General features: G+C 39.8%; 1 protein-coding gene across 1 annotated transcript in view; it reads left to right on the top strand.

The window, feature by feature from the left end:
* kirrel3b (kirre like nephrin family adhesion molecule 3b) overlaps positions 1 to 17593 on the top strand; it is a 172720-nt gene that overhangs the window by 117894 nt on the left and 37233 nt on the right. Inside the window, exons 4-5 of the mRNA XM_078244164.1 lie at positions 6345 to 6502; positions 13409 to 13559. Coding sequence (XP_078100290.1) covers positions 6345 to 6502; positions 13409 to 13559 — 309 coding nt within the window. The remainder of the gene's footprint in view (positions 1 to 6344; positions 6503 to 13408; positions 13560 to 17593) is intronic.

The following is a 17593-nucleotide window of genomic DNA, read 5'->3' as shown; positions in this document are numbered from 1 at the left end:
GCGGGTTAAATGGTTTTGTGGATTTCTCTCCCTTTCTTTTTCATTAATTCACTCATACTCCGGATCATCTGGCTTTCAAACAGATGTACAATGACAGCACTTGAAGAGGGCCGGTGATTTGGGCCAGTGAGCCACGCATGTCTCTTGTATCCACCTGCTCTGGGTATTCCTCTTCTCTCCTTTTTGTCTTCTTTTTTCCTGATCTATCCATCACAAACTCTGCAAGCTGTCGCAACAGGGTGACAAGCGGCCCATGCACGCATCTTTCTGAAATAGATAGACCAGCAAGTCAGGAAGCTCATTGTTGTTCAGGACACATCTGCTGAAGCACAGCGCTACAGCAGCTACACATTGCCAGCCTACTCTCTCCACTGCACCCCTGTGAGGAGCCCTCTCCCTTTCATTCTCCTCCAAATTGCTTTTTCTCCCTTGTTCACACTCCTGGAAAACCGGGGCACTTGCAGAATTTCATCGTCTGCTTTCGCGAAATTCCCCCCAATATTGGTTTGGCCTGAATAACCCAGCAGGTTCACCATCAGCATCACCAGGTGTTACCAGACTAAAGACAACTCTTCAGCCAACTCCAGCGCACGTTATCAGCTTCCCCTCACATAAATTCAAGTTTTATGTTTTGTGTTTGGGGAATTTTATGTTCGGTGTTCAGGGAATTCATTTGTATTAGCAGACAAAAGGCAGCTTTAAGACCCCCAGGGTTTATTCATGCCCCTCTTGGAGGTGACGGACTTACCACCTTGCACTGTTAAGTTAATTACGCATCAATATTCCTTGGTCTCATTTATGGATATCTTTGATTATGCAGTAAAAGTAAATGATCTCACCGACGTCCAGGCTTTCTGACATCAATGTGCCCTTATTTTCTTTTTGACTTAAGTAACCAAGGTAGGGTTTATAGTCAGACATGTCTAGCATTGGTAGATTTGCAGAAATCCATAAATGAAGTCTATCTCAGACTGGGTGAGCCGAAGGACCTCAATAAAATGTTAGCAGCCTTAACATTAAATAGTGGAATTACCCATCTTAGGGACTGGGGTAGGTTAATGTACATTGTGACAGACAAATTGTATTTCTCGCTCAAACAAAGAAAAATGAAGCTTGGAGCTTTAAACCCACCATTACATCTATGATCTATGGGTCAAAGTAACTTCAACAAGCTCTTTCAAATGATAAAAGCGATGAACTGGCTGTATCTTATGCTATTTTAAAGCCTTAAGTTAAAGCCACATGCCTTACGTTTTTAATTAATACAGACATGCAAACAAAGCACAAACTCTTCCGTGACTGATCTAGTGGTTATCTTTGATTTATATAAAACCTGTTATCACTGAAATGTGTGTGAATGTCGGTGTCTGTGCGTATGCATGCCGGCAGTGTCCATGTCTGTGCCTGCACAGGAGAATGAAAATTTGTTGAGATTACATTATTATCCCTAAGAAGAAAGTAGTAAGTGGAGCAGGGTTTGCAGTGAGTCAGCCATGTAATTAAAGAGGAGTGATCAATCTGTACCACTGACCACACTACTTATGCCAAGTCCATCGAATGGCTGCAGTAAAGAGCTAATTTAGAACCATTAGGGACTGCCGAGTTTGCAAACAGCCCAGTAATGATGATGGCTGATTCAAGTTCAAGGCTTGGCCTCTGTATAACTGTCAGACCTGGCAGTCATAAGGCAGGATCAGTGGAAGATCCCAGATGAAGAAAAAGAGCTAAATATCTATTTTAATTATTTTTTTCATTTGTATTCAATGGATGTTGGGTTATTGGTCAAATCCTGCAGACATAAAGGCTTTCACTTGCCAAGGACAAGAGCACAAACGTTCTTTTACTGAACTATCATGCAATCAACTCTAACTGCCCTTTTGCCTTGGTAAGATGCTATTTTAGTGGTGGAGATTTCAAAAAGATGCAAAACTGTAACGAGCTGAGCGCTTTGCTAGTTACACTGGCTGTCACAAACTGTCTCCACATTGGCACCCTCTGCATACAGTAATACCTCAAACACAATGGAGGAGAGAAACATACAAAGGTATGGATGCGGGATGGAGACAGCCAGGCATGTCCCTCTTCTTACTTGTCTGTTCACCATTCACCCTCAGTGTCTTGCTGGCAGGCTGCCCTCCAGGGGGACATGACCTGCAAGTGTAGCAGTGCTCTGTTTGGTCTGCTTGTGACTTCCTCTCTGCCATGTAGTGCATCTATGCACAAAATCATAAACTCCTCTTGCACTGACATCCCTCAATTGAAACAATACAGGTGAATAATAATATATAACTGAGACTATAGGTCACATAGGGACTTACTGAAACAGTCTGCAAGGGTATACATTATATCTATGTTCATTAGTGGTGTCACCTTCTGACCCTGTAGCACCTATTTATAGACACTGATATGTGCTAATATGTGTAGAGGAGGAATATTTCCTTTGAGAGAGAGCAAAGAAGCCTCTGATCTCTCTTTTTCTCAGTTTTGTGCACTTGTAAGCAATAAGAGGAAAATCTCCTCACTTTACATCTGAGTCCTATCAGTCACATACTGTCAGATTATCCTTTCTTATCTCCCCCTCTCCTTAAAAAACCCTTTTATGGCTGCCTTAAATGTTTGGCATTTAATTAATGTGTGTCATGTGTGCAAGAGAGCACTGACAGAAAGCCAATAACACTGGATATTTGCAATCAACTGTCACAGTGCTATCGCAGAGCCTCACATTTTGTTCATTTTCTTTAACGACAACTGGGAGAGCTGTTTGAGATTCCCGGCTCATAATGCTTTTCACATGCTCCCTGTCTCATTTGCATACCATGCCGTAGCTCTAGTCTTAGCATAAGAATAAACTAATGTGATCTCCTTGACCTTGTTTCCAATTGCTGATAAAGGACCAGAAGGTGACCACATTCTCACAAAGATTCTTTCTCACTTGCCTAGATCAGCACAACCTGTTGTCTAATCAGCGAATGCTGACCTGAGATTCCTCTACCTCTCCAAACCCTCTGCATATCAATGAAGACTAGATGAAAGGGAGACTGCCACAATTAACACTGCATTTCAAACTCAAACACACAATATGAACTAGTGAGTGGGAATTGTCTTTGAAATTGCAGATTTACTGGTCCAGTTGGGCAGTGGCCCTGTTCAGACCTGGCATTACATGCGTCTTGGTTGATCCGATCACAAGTGGACAACTGTAAGTCGCATTGAGGACGCACTGAGATCCGATTGCTCAGACCACATTTGGACGCGGATGTGTCTTGGGCCACATTGAAGGACCACCTACTCAACTGATGTCCTCTGCGTAAGCTTAGCATTCTCATTTTGCATACACTGGCTTTGTCCATGATGTCTGATCATTTAAAAAATCCCATAGACAAGTGCATCAAACATCTTGGGCAATTAGGTTTGATTGGAACATTTCAAGGAATAGGCCCAGTCTGTATTGTTTTGATTTCTTTTTTTCTTCTTTTTTTTCTTCTTTCCGGCAGGCTAGGCACAGGAAGTGCATTGCAGTCTTGGTTAAAAACAACAATGCATTTGGTCTTTGCAAACAGAGATGATGTGTATTTATTTGAATATAGAACCGGAAAGTAAAATCCCACCACAAGTGATCACTCAAGATGCATGTGGAGACACATTCTATTATGTGGTGTCAATTGACATACTAACTACTTACGTAGGCTAGGTAAGTTAACCATATGAAAAGATGATAAGGGCCTCTGAACTAGTACTAGTAGGTGTAGCAGGCCCCTTCTAGAAGAAGACAAGAAGACATACTTTATTAATCCCGCAAGGGGAAATTCAATTTTTCCACTCTGTTGTTACAGCTACACACATTACACACAGCCCGGGAATACACACATACCCAGGACCTATACATGCACTAATGGAGAGATGTCAGAGTGAGGGGGCTGCCCATGGACAGGCTCCACGAGCAGTTGGGGGTTCGGTGCCTTGCTCAAGGTCACCTTGGCAGTGTCCAGGAGGTACTTGGTACCCGTGTGGCCGTGAACCTGCGACCCTCCTGTTCCTACGCCAAATCTCTATGGACTTAGCTACTGCCACCCCTTCTATCCCATATATATGATGCTAATTACCTCTGATAATGCCCATTCAATGGAGTGTTAACATTCGAAATGAGTGTCTGGGTCAGTACCGGCGGACTCCGCCACTAACATTAAAGCATATTAAAAAAGGTATTAAAGAACGTAAATACATTGAATAGATATTGCTGAAAAAATGCCAACCATAATAGCAACGTGGTTTGATTTAATGAAAATCTTAAGTATTATAACTTTAAAGTAAATAGTTATCTTAGTCAGAGATCAAACTAGAAGTTTTGATTGATCATTTTAAAAACACATTTACAGCAACTTAAAACTAAAACTGAGTTCTGTAGAGTAAATTTTCTGACAGTAATTTTAGTTAAGAGTGAGCAACATAGAACACTATATGCAAACCTTTCTGGCACTATGCTCATTTATGTCTGCCATAAAAGACCCCTTTTATTCTTATTGTCATTAAATGTACATAACAGTATCCTAATTACATTTTCTCTCTTTTCATTCATCTCAGTACTGTTTGACAGCGTAGATCTAACCCATAATAACCTTCCTTCCAATCATGATGCTTTTGCAGGGGAATATGGCAGCTGCCTGCAGCCTTTGATTTCATCTTGCCCCAGATCTGCATTATAATGAGCACTCAGGTCAATCAATAATTCACTGCAGTTTCAGTTATAAAAAAAAAGAAAAACAAACAGATCAGCTCTTGGGTAAAACAGGAAAAGGACTTTGATCAATGCCATTGAGATGCACATATAGCACTGTTGTGATGTTTTCTTCTCTCTGTTGTTTGTCAAAGATTAAAGGGGAAGCAAATGTGCATCTGTGTGTCTGAGGGGGGGTTATACATAGCACGAATCACATGTAATGCTGACATTTTTATGTGTATTGTATGTATAGTAGGGGAATCTCATCTGCTTTGACTGAAAAAGAGTTGAGTGGCAGAGTTGACTGTTATTTAGAGAGGCATGCTGTGACTTGTGTAAAGCTTTTTGTGCCACAAACCGCACCATGCAATTTAAGATAGTTTTAAGTAAGGGATTAAGTATAGGGTAAATTTGTTTCTTACTGTGAATTCATTACCTTCCCTGAATGAGGAACCATAGATGTGGCGTGTAGATTATTTGTATACAATAAACCAAAATGGTGTCTCTTGTTAAGCACTCTCATTATGCGGGGATTGACTGTATGATGAGGTTACAGTAGGTGTCATGCAGTCAGATCCTTGCAGGTGCCATTTGTAATTTGAAGGGCTGTTAGTCGATAAAAGAAATGTAATCACGTGAGTGCCCTAGTTAACTCGCGATTGATCACACTTTTTTTTTTATCAGTCTAAATTTCCTTTAAAGGGATTTTTTTTCCAGTTTTTAATGCTCAAGTGGTATTTGAGACTTGACTACACCGTTAGTAACTCAGTTCACATCGACAGTAACGTTAAATGCAAATAACTTTTGTCTTGTGGAGAGAACCATCTGGAGGGGCTTTAAAAATCAAATTGCTATCAAAAGACCCTTGATTTACCAATTTCTGCTCAAGGAGCATTGTTTCTGCTAGCCAACCACTCCTGTTCATGGATGTATTTTTATACCCGTTAAGACCCGCACCCATTCCACCGTCTAGCCTCTGCTGCTGGCAGCCACCCACCCCTACTGACTGCCTGCGCAGTGCTGCTGCGCAAGAGAACAGAGGGGAGGAGAGCAGCGCTGTTTAGTGTTAGGATCTCTAGACTGCATGCATGGGAATGAATTACAGTAGAAATACAAACTATATTTGGTTATATTTATAAGTCGCTAAGAGGGTCTGAAAACTCGCTAAATCTAGAAAGAAAGTCTCCAAGTTGGCAACACTGTCCACAATGTTACTGCTGCAGCTTTCTGATTTCCCAAACTATGGAGTGAAATCACAGAATGTGCGTGTGTTAATCATGCGTTAAAAACATTAGTGGAGTGGTGTTGAAAGGAATTTGCGTTAACTTGTTATTAACGTGTTAATTTTGACAGCCCTAGTAATTTGTTTTGTCTTATGTGGTTCAGACTTCCATTATCCCAGTGTTTTGGAAAAGCAATATATCAGACTGATAATTGCTGGTAAAACCGACAATAGTGAAGTCATTATATGCCAGTATGCCATCATTCTGCATTCAACAAAAATAAAGCATAAATGACAACCCCATTTCAGATCTACATACTTTACCAATAATCCATGCAACCCATTCATTATCATATGTTTATCATGAGGCTAATGTCCTGTCTTACTCTGTGTCTGTATCAATAGTCCCCCCAGAGGACCCAGTCATCAGTGGAGGGCCGGTGGTGAGCCTAAGGGCTGGTGACCCACTCAATCTGACCTGCCATGCTGACAACGCCAAGCCGGCAGCCTCAATCATCTGGATCCGCAATAGAGAGGTCCTTAACGGGGCAATGTACTCCAAGGTAAGCTTAGAGGTGTGTGTCATACCAGGTTTGAAGGCTGGGGACAGGGTGGGGGTGGAATTAAGTGAGTGGGTTGCATGGTGGCTGTACTTTCTTTCAACCAGTTTTTTTAATAAAAGTAATCTGAGATAGGAAATGAAAACACCTGTTAAGTTACATGTTTGCCTGTCTTGCTTTGCTGTAAATCTGCAAAAGTGCTAAACACCCTTGAGATGTTTCAGAGTGACTGTCTGAGTCATTGCTGGGCGTTTGCCTCAGCATCCAGACTGCTTTTTGAAATGAAATCCCTTGGAAATTCAGGTTGTGTTTTGATTCCAAAAAAGATGGCTGGCCTTTTTTCCCCAGTATACAAATAACTCAGAAAAGCAGATGGCAAGATCGCGGAACTATCAGTGACTTTATGTTTCTCTCTGGTGTTTTGATCTCCTCCTTCAGTGGCATTTTGTCTCTCTTTATCTTCCCCAACCTGTTATAAAATTCACTTTCCGTGCTGGAATCTGTCTGAAGCTTTTTTAACGGTGACGTATGATTCTCACTGACAGACCACTTTTAATGTCATAACACACAATAGCCACTGTTCACACCAGCCTGGTGGCATGATTACCTGACCCCATAGACTCTTGACTGACATTCACCCTTAAGGCTAATCATGCAATCAAGTCTGTCTTGTTCTATTTCCATTTAAACAAAGGACATAAAGAGACCAGGCACTTTAGAGCACTAACACCTCCCCCGCCTTCCCTTGCTCCCTGCGCTGCCTCATCCCATTATCGGCTTTTTCAATGAGCAGATAAAGGCTTTTGATTGGACTGGGGTACAGCACCAGGCCGATTTAAATAAAGTGATTGCTTGAGGTAATGCTTGCTAATGGTGGGCGGGGAGTGTGTTTCCTGCTTTCACTTCCTCTCAGAGCAAAGGCAAATATGAGGACATTCTGTGCTAGTAGCTGATGGATGCTCACTTGTCTGCTTTGAGCCCAAGTATGTCCCTCGTCCCTCTTATCTCTATTGCCTACCATTAAAAAGCAATGGGTTCGATTAAAAGAAGATGAGTTTTTTGGGGTCCGAAGAGCAGTAAAGGGACATTTTGTAAGCATAATCATTTGCTCTGATGGTCTTCTCATATCCCCCAGATCAAAAGGACTAATGTGAGCAGATGTGGTGGAGGATTCACAGAAATGGCTTTCCTGATGGTGTCATATCTAATGATAGTTCCGACCCAAAGATAATTTCCCACTAAGGCCTCAAAAAGCTCATCTCTATGACCTCTTAGAAAACTATTTACTGGACCAGTGGTCAAAGAGAAAGTGTATGATTATAGCTATCGCTTAGTAAAAATGTTTGTTGGTTTTACCATATACAGTAAGAGAGACACTGAATCGATCTATTGTGTATCATTAGCGGAGGTAGCTTTAAAAAAAATGAACTATATTGTGGAGAGGGCTTTTCAAATAATTAAGTGGCAGAAGTGTGTCACAGTTTGGTGAATGGTTTAAAACCAAGACTAGCTGTGAAAATGTGGGCAGAGGAAATTAATGAATAATGTTCTCTCTTCCCTCAAAAACTCATCTCCCGTCTGCTCCAGTGGAGCTGCTCAGTGGAAAACTGCAAAGGACTGTTTGCCATATGCAGCCTCAAGGTCTGAGCTGTGGTTTGGAAGTGTGCACACGTGCTCTATGATACCTTTGCGCTGGAATGGTACAACAAATCGTTTGAAAAACACGATATATTCCCTTCCCCAATCTGCTACATATTTTTCTGAATACTCTGGTGGCAAGCTGAGAGGTGAGCAGGAGAGGGGGAATTATATCAGTGTTAGGAGGTTTAAAAAAATAAAAGAATATGTATATGAATATGCTACAAAAAATGTTGTAGCCTAAAAAACACGCGTGACATCGCTTAGAGCACCTTTAAGACTATCAGCTCCACAAAAGATTGTGACGTCCGGTGACTTTCGCATGCAGAAACTCGAGTGAAGATAATTACCTCTTCTGAAGAGGCCATCATGTTTTTTTAATCCTCCGTATCCTCCTTGGCTACTAGCAACTGCGTGGAGGAGGGGTGGGGGCTGTTAGAAGGCTTGTATCATGTGGACGCGCCGACAGTGTTGTTATCATTACTTAGAATTCCTACGAAATACTTAGAAACTACGAAATAGCTTTAAACATACGAAATAGCTTTAAACATAAAAATAAGTAATTATACCAATTTTAAAATATCTCAAAAGATTTTGGCAACCTAATTAACCTAATTCATTCAGGATTAAAATGCGAAGCATGATCTGAAATATAGATCACTTCAATGAATTGCTTATAACAACTTTAAAATAATAAGGTGAGAATAAGTTAAGTTAAACAAAAGAAACCTATTTCACCTCAGTGACCATGGTAAAAAATGTTAAAGCAATCAGCTGTTTGAGTAAAAGAACCCTTGTGTGGTCCAGAATTAAAAATGGCGGATTGAATAAAACCTAGAGATACATTTTATATCAAATCAATCAATCAGTGTTAGATGGGTTACCATAATTGTAATGACTTATTAATTATTAGCTTTTGCTTACTTGGTGAATTCAGCACATCCCTGGGAGAGTTTTCCTTCTTCTTCATCCCGTAAAAGTTGGTCAGAATTAATATTTATATAAAAAATAAGCTTTATCTCAAACACATCCGTCAAGACATTACCTTCCTTACAGTGATTTATTTGACTGAAGACATTACAGCCACATCCAGAAAATGCATTTTAATGTAGAGTAGTATATATAGTATGATAGTATACTATATAATCTACTTACTATCTTTAGGTATGTACTATCTATTCTATTTATACACTATATACTTTTATTATATTCACAAGATCTTACAGGATATGGGCATATGATGCAAGGTTGCTAGCCATGTTATTTGCAAGTAACATCACTGACTCATAACTTACTATTTTTTTATTATTATTGTGTTATTATTATGTGGATTTATTTTTGTATTTTGTATTTGTATTTAAACATTGTGATTGTGATTTTTGTATAGTAACTAGCAAATCCACAATTGCTGCCACGTGTCAAGTATTTCTAACCGGGGGGACGGCCTGGTTCGACCCACGACTAGTGACCCACCATGAACCCCCTCCCCTAGCTATATAATTTAGAGAATTTTATAAATCCAAGAGGGATTGATAAAAGGAGCGGAACTCAGAGAAAAAGTCACAATTGGATATCCATCTGTGTCTGTCAGCACCACTGAGAGCCCCATATCAATACCCAGCACAGTGATGCTAATGATATTTCAGAGCCATGGTCGGTGCCATAGATTCTAAATTGTACAAACCTCAGTCAAATAATCACTGATCAATGAGTCAGGCAGACTGACATTTTCAACTAAACAACCCTTCTGTTCCTGCTCTCTCTCTCTCTGCTACTACAGGGGATGGGGAGGGGGGATGGCAGGTTAACAAGGGGCATGCATTTTGGTTCATTTTGCTATCTACCGGTGATAATCAGTAACACATTAAAGACATTTAAACATGGTGTGCTTTTGAAGACGGCCCTGACTCAAGTCCCAGATTTTCTGTTGTTAGTGTTCCAAAACCATGAAATTTGAGTTAATCCATCCTCTCTGTTGTAGTCCAATTTGGCATTTTTGCCTTTAAAAACACATTTCAGAAAGTATAACTTTGTAATTCTGGTGAATTTAGCACATCTATAATTATCAAAATACTTACAAAATTTAAATGAAATCCAAACATTTATAGTAAATCCACTGGTCTTCATGATTACTAAATATCCTTAAACAATCTTGCAGAAAGTCTGCCTTACATGTTTTACAAATTATACATTACATTACATCCAAAAACATAAACATAGAGAAGTCAATAGTTAGTGTTGTGGTAAATTTGCTACATTTGGAATAGGCAAAATACATTTTAAACTTTCATTCATGGATTAACAGCACCGTTAAAATAGGTCTGCAAGTAGAATAGAGGTTCAAAGTAAACACAGTGTCGCTTTAGGGCTAACCGTAAATAAACTTGGCTGGCAGCACATCAAGTTTTTTTAGTAGATAATCCATTTGGTTCAGCCGTTTTTTTAATTAGTAGATAATCCAGATAGATAGGCTTTTTGAAGCCACTGTCTTGCCATCTACTGACAGGTCACCTTCTTGGTAAATTAACATTTAGCTTGGCAGTTGCAGCTTTTTTAAGTCAAGCTAGGTCAGCTATTGTTATGCTGTGGTAGCTCTGGTGCTTTTTTGTAAAAAAGAATACAATCATCTCAAAATAAAAGCTACACTGACAATTAAGTAAACCCCCACAACATAATGCCAAATTTGATAGATGGCCGAGAGTTAATGTAACAAGCACAGTCCAAACCAAGAATAAAAGCCAGTAAACATTAGATCTGAATTTAACAGGTTGTCAAAAAGAGAGTGCCAGTGGGATGCCCCTGTTGCTGCTAATATTGCATCAACTTGATAAGCAATCATTTGGCATATTGTTGTGTATTTATTTGTCTACTTGTCACAGCACAACTACGGTAGGGAGTAGTATGAAAAGCAGAAAATCCGCGTAGGGAGGTTGGTCGGGGTGGTGGATGGGTCAAACAACACAGGAATTTCACCCCGGAGACCGGGGATCATGTCCCGCGTGTGGCGTTTTATTTCCCCGTTGCTCTTTTCCTAAACACAACCGTCCCGTTGTTGTCTCGTGTCCCCCAGAGATCGCGGGTCATGTCTCGGGGTGTGACGTGTCCTTTCCCCGTTCTTCTTTTCCTAAACCCAACCTCCATATATATGCTTCCCATTCCTTGATGAAAAAAACCCAGAGATGAACGTGTCCGTATACACAAATCAATAGATTAAAAATAACGTGAACATTTCACGAACTGCCGTGAGACCGTGTTGAAATATACCTGAAACCCTTTCCATCTCAATCCTGTTACTTTTGCACTTCTCCCAGCGCTGTTAAAAGTATTCTTCATATAGGCTCCAGGCAGTGATATAAAAATTTATCAATTTGTAATGTGGCATGGTGTTGAATTCAATGCAGCAGCCAGCTAACCCCCTTCTTAAGATTAATGACTTCAGACAGGTCCAGAGCGACGAGGGAAACAATCTTGATTGTGTCAGAAAGGATATTACATTGACATATCCCACGTCTGACAGCTAATGTGCTCTGCAAGTGACTCATACACAACTATGAATTTCACCTTCATAGTTCTTCACATACAAATGTGTTTCACAGAAACATGGATGGCATCTGTAATATCCTTATACTTATAAAATGCTTATTAATAAGCAGAAAAATAATTGTTCATCCTCAATCCAATAGTACAGACATTCTACATTCTACTGCGAACTTGAACTCTGAAGTAGTTAGATAAAAAGATTTCTTTTGAAATGTCATGACGTCTGGTTTTACATGTACATGACATTTTAATTATATTATTCAGAATGGTATATGCTTAAGAGACGGGCACGTACTTATATTGCAGTTTTAATTAAAGAAAGCCTTGCATTAAAGTAGAGAAATGAGAAGATAATTACTACCGGTTTGTAAATTGACAATGAACCACATTTTGACTAATGATTAATGGTTAGTGATTATGGTAGTTGAAATATATATGCTGCTTAGCTTTCTTGAATTTTGTGAGAACACTTTAATATACAATAATGTACCTTGCTGTTTTTCAGTCATGACATCTCAGCTTACCTGTTGTGCCTTTCCAGAACTTTAATTTTATATTTAAACATGTACATTTACATACATGTATACATGTAAATGTACAAGTAAAGGACCATAACATTTGGTGAAGTATCGGTTATCCTTTAGTAGACTAAAATAATTTGCGTAGACATTGAGTTGTGACATGAATATTTTTCTTGCTGTATTGTGTGCTTTGAGAATCCAAGTAGAGGACATGTCCAAGAAGCCATCCATACATTTGTGAAGCTAATCCAAAGGCAGCATTTCAATGAAGCAAGTCCACCGTGAGCTCCCTCTAGCCAATATAGCAGCTATGTTTCTATATCAAGAAAATGTTTGATGTACTTCACTATAGCAGGGCTTTGATTTCTTCAAAAACACAAAGCAACAGTGAGCCTTCTTTAAAGAGATGGCAGGGAAATGCATCTTGACTTTGTGGTTGACCACACTGCCCCGTTGCCTACGCAATTTGTTCTAGTCAGTGACTTTGTTCTGCTCCGCACTGGTTAACATAGACTCCTGGAGCCCTCCCCAGACGTTTTGGGGAGAGTGAGAGCTACTGAGCGCTACCAAGCGATTCCAGATGGCTTCCACAATGTAGGGCTCAGAGGTTGAACGCTGAAAAGAAGATTGATTTCCTTTGTGGAGTATGATAAGCCATGCACTAGAGCGCAGCTCTCCAGACACAAAAGAGGCTCAAAACACATATTTCTAGTTTTTATTTTTTTTATATCAATCAGCTTTGCAGTAAAACTACAGGCTAGAGTGTTCTGAGGGTTTGCCTGTGGTCCCCCAAGGGACAAGATGTGCAATTCATGAATTTGCTGCTGTTGTGTTGTTGTTCCTTCCCAGTTTTACACATTCTCCATCAAAGCTTATCTGGTGAACCATTTGTTCCATCTATCTTCTCTGTTTGTATATCATTTAAACAGTTTTAGAATCCCAACTTGAATTTGACATATTAAAGCTACAATCCAATATTTGACTCTAAATTGTGGGTAGATTGTGGGTAGTATTTTGAGTTTACTGCCCAAAATCAAAATAGTTGGAGACTCTGATTATTGATTATGCCAATCAAAATCCAAGGTTCAAGCATGGTGATCTATCAGACCAACCAACCATATGGTATAGATTTAGAGACATTAAATATTTCATCCACACAACTGCCTGCGTTGTTACTTTCAACTTTACTGAATTTCTTCACTCTTTGCAGACCTTGCTCCGGGATGGCAGGAGAGAAAGCACTGTGAGCACGCTCTACCTATCACCTTCCAACATCGAGACGGGTCAGCAGATCATCTGTAAGGCCTCCAACAAGGCAGTCACCAATGGCAAGGAGACCAGTGTCACAATTGACATCCAGCGTAAGCATACCTCCTCTCCTTCTCCGTCTCTCTCTGTAATATTTTCAGTGTGTCTCCCCTCCGTCTTACTCTTTCGTTTTTGAAGTTGTTTTTCCCTTGTTTAGTGATCAGTGCCAGTGTGTGGGGAGGGGGGGGGTTGGGGATGTCTGCGTATGACATGCATTACTCAGTATTTGAGGTATTTCTCACATGTAGAGGCGTGAAACTGTCTGAGGCATATGTGACTAACACTATAAACATCTAGGATTCATTTTAGGCTCTGATGGATATTTATAATTGGTTTCCATTTTGCGTTCATACCATGTAGGTGGGTGGATTGATGATGCATCACTTTTTTTATCCATTTTTTTGTTCACTTTGATAAAATATCAAAGGAGCTGTCCATCTACAGTAAAATCAATGGGATTGTCTTTTTTGGTCCAACTACCTGCCTGCTGTGGCGCTATGCACACTGTCTCCACCTCTTTTATTTCCTTGCTCATGCCATCTATCTTTTTTACGAGAGCATGCACAATTCCCCTCTAAAATAGGCAAAGTAAGCCCAGCGTGTAAAACACATTCAGCCTCAATTGTCAGGGAATCTTTTTTCGATCAAGAACCGTTTACAGTAAGAGAGGGGCTTTGAACAAAGGGATTCTGCATCACTCACGGCCCCTTCAACACCATTAAGTATGACTAATAAAGCAGAAAATGCTATTTAGAGAGGCAATATGACTGACGGCTCCATTCTTTTCATTATGTGCGCCATAAGAGGCACGGCACGATCAGGCCAACTCAGGCACGGGAGTAAAAATGATTAACAGTTGTTAGTGTTTGCAACCCTTGCAGTTTGTCCTCGTCATTTTTTTTGTCATGCAGTCAAAGAGGGAAGTCTGCCCACATGTAAACTGATTTGTCACCATGTATAATGATGTGTCTGTGATAAATGCTCGCCATCATAGCATCATCCTCATTTCTGAATGTATGATTTAACCCTGAAAAATGAGTGCAGCGGATTTCTAATTAGCATTCCAAAATGTGCTCTTTACGCAATTAAAGCTCCCGACAACATTTTTCACAGTGTGAGATCAAACTGAGCGACAGCAGAGACTAATTGTCGAGATTCAAATTGTCTCCCACAAGGCTTAGCCTCTTGTTTCCCACCCTCCTTCTCACTCCCCCACCCCCTTCCTCTTATTTGACAGGTAAAGTGTTCAGCACAGTTCAGCAGAGCCTCCGGAGTTTGTGCTACCAATTTCAAATTAAGCTTCTCCTGAAATTAAACATGCCATAATTGTACTTTGATTCATTCGCGTTGAGCGTCAATTTGCTTAATTTCAATGCTACTTAATTCGTTTTACAACAGCATCTGAAACACGTCATGTTTTTTAAACAAAGATACAGAAATATAAGCATTGGTGCAGATTAGGGCTGAAACGATTCATCCTACCGCTCACTGTGTTTACGCACAGATCATTATTACTAGCGCACAACGGGCCGTGAAGACTGGCGAGAGCGTAAATAGTGAAGTGCTAAGAGAAGAGACAGGCAAGAGAAAACGACAGAAGGTTTAGGATAATTTCAAGCTGCAATAAAACGTTTCTATTGTAAAATAGATCTAGCTTACCACAGTAGCACGGCGTCAATGCTACAGCATCTCAGCACAAAACATCCAGTTTACTCAGTTTTAATCCACAGAGCCGACCCGACACAAAGTAACATTAACGTCTGTATGCAGTCTCTCATCCACCTCATCCAACTACAGCATGTTACTCTGCAAATAGCTCATTTTTCCAAACAAGCGAAAACGAAAAGCTCTTAAAAACTTAGTTGTTGGAGGAGAAACCAGCCCCTCTCTCATGGCTAATTATTATGTACGTCAATGACTTCATCGCACTATGACGATGATTTCTGCATTCTTCATTCTTTCAAACCTTCACTCAGTATTAGCCTTTTAAAAATAAGTCCCCCTGAACAGTATAGTTGAATAGCCAGATTTAGGCAATACAAATTTAGCTTTTTCTGAAAAGGAAACCTCTCTTTTGTATATTTACTATTGCTTTTTACTATAAAGCAAAAGCATTTCTTATCCGATTAATCAATGGAATAATCGGTAGAATACTTGATCACTAAAATAATCGCTGCAGCCCTAGAGCAGATGTACACCAAATCTGCACTTTGGTTTACAGAGCTGAGTTCCCTGTGATTACGCACATGTATGTCTATTGTTGAGTGTGTTTAATATGATAATATTGTGGGAGTGGAATTTTGTGAGGTTGGAAATCTGGAAACTACTTAAATATGAATGCACTGCACATTTCAAAGAAGAGAAGTCTATTAAGAAGCAGTCTTTATTTAACAATAAAAGTAGGTGCTGGATGAATAATTGATGGAGCGCTGGCAGGGGGAACAGTAGCAGATGAAACTTGACCTCCTTCTCCAAACACCACATAGGTCTGGATAGGTCTGCTTTATGCGATTGCTCCTCTACAGAAGGTGGTGTGGTAGGACAACTGAGTGGTAAATATTGATGGGAAGCTGCTGTAGTCATACAGAGGAGCCAGCACACAAAATCTGTCTTAAATCAGGGGCTGAATTAGCCAAAAGATGCAGCCAACAGTAAGTCTTTAAAGGATCTGAGGACAGGCTAAACCAAATCAGATGGTTTAGATCATCATCACAATCAAAATAATTTCCACGTGTATATCCAGGACCTCAAATGTCTTCCAAATTTAGACAACACGTGGGTTTCTTGGACAAATGTGAAGAATATTTATTGGAGAATAATATTTATTATTCTCCAGTAAATATTCAGTCTGCCTGTTATGACATATTTAGTCCAGAAATGCAGACTTTGGAGGATCCAGAGCCTGATTTGGGACAGCTATAGTGAGCAAGGATTAGTCTGGACACAGCATACTGTAGACTCGCAGACTCTCAAATGAGAGAACGCCTGCACAAGACAACCAACAACACAGGGGAGGCAGATGAGAAAATCCTATGCACAAAGCAAACACACCAAAACACGCTTTCCTCTCATCTTCCCCCAACCAAATATTCCATTGCACTGATAACTCTACAGCCAAACAGATTCATATAAAGATCATTTTGTACTTGCAAACGCTCACAGTTTGTGACGTGTTTATATTCAAGTTAATAATCCAATTTAAAAAAAGAGCTCAATTATGTCATCCAAAACACAAAAAACATAAATGTGCACTGTCATAGCTGTCAACAGAATACATTTTACCAATTGTCAGAATTTGTGGAAAAATGACATGCATACTACTCAAAATGCATCTATTTGTTGCTCATTCATTATTAATAATACAATAATAAACAAAGATTGAGAGTCCTAACAGAGAGTCAGAGTGCAGAGTCAGAGACCACTGCCAGGCAATAGAAAAAGGCCAGACAGGAGAGCATGTATAACCTCTTTGGAGCAACAGAAAACAAACCTCTATTTCTTCTGCCCACTATGGCGAGCCTTTCTCAGAGAAGGTGAAAGCCATCACCTACCCATCAAGGCAATGGTTTCCTCAGGCGCTCCATGTCAGCTTGTAAAATAAATGTAACACTTGACCATCTCTTTTTTACAATTGTGCTGGGTGTTCCCTCTATTCTACAGCAAGAAGCAGTCACAAGTCAGGATTTAACAATACTGATTCATAATTGTTTGCAGTGTTAAATGCTTCTAGAAAATAGAAGAAACATCATTAATAGGTCCTTGTAGTGTTGGATACCATCAAACTTTACCAAATTGGATACCATCAAACTTTACCAAAATATCCCTGTGGCTTCTATCATGCTGAAGTCTGATTGGGTACTACTTGGTTTTGGTGTGATTGTCCAAGGCTGGGCACAACAAAATGCTGCCTGCATCTACATTCTATGTATATATATATATATATATATATATATATATATATACTTACTGTACATATACCAAAGACAAAGAATTGCCATCCACATATGAAGAGCTATCGAACGTGTTTGCCATTTGCAAGAGCTACATTTAGTTTAATGTAAATTTATGAATTGACTTATATACATTT

This window comes from Sander vitreus, chromosome 3 (genome assembly GCF_031162955.1).
Source record: "Sander vitreus isolate 19-12246 chromosome 3, sanVit1, whole genome shotgun sequence".
Classification (NCBI taxonomy): Eukaryota; Metazoa; Chordata; class Actinopteri; order Perciformes; family Percidae; genus Sander; species Sander vitreus.
Note: the sequence above shows the minus strand (reverse complement) of the source record. Positions and strands in the feature narration are given on the sequence as shown.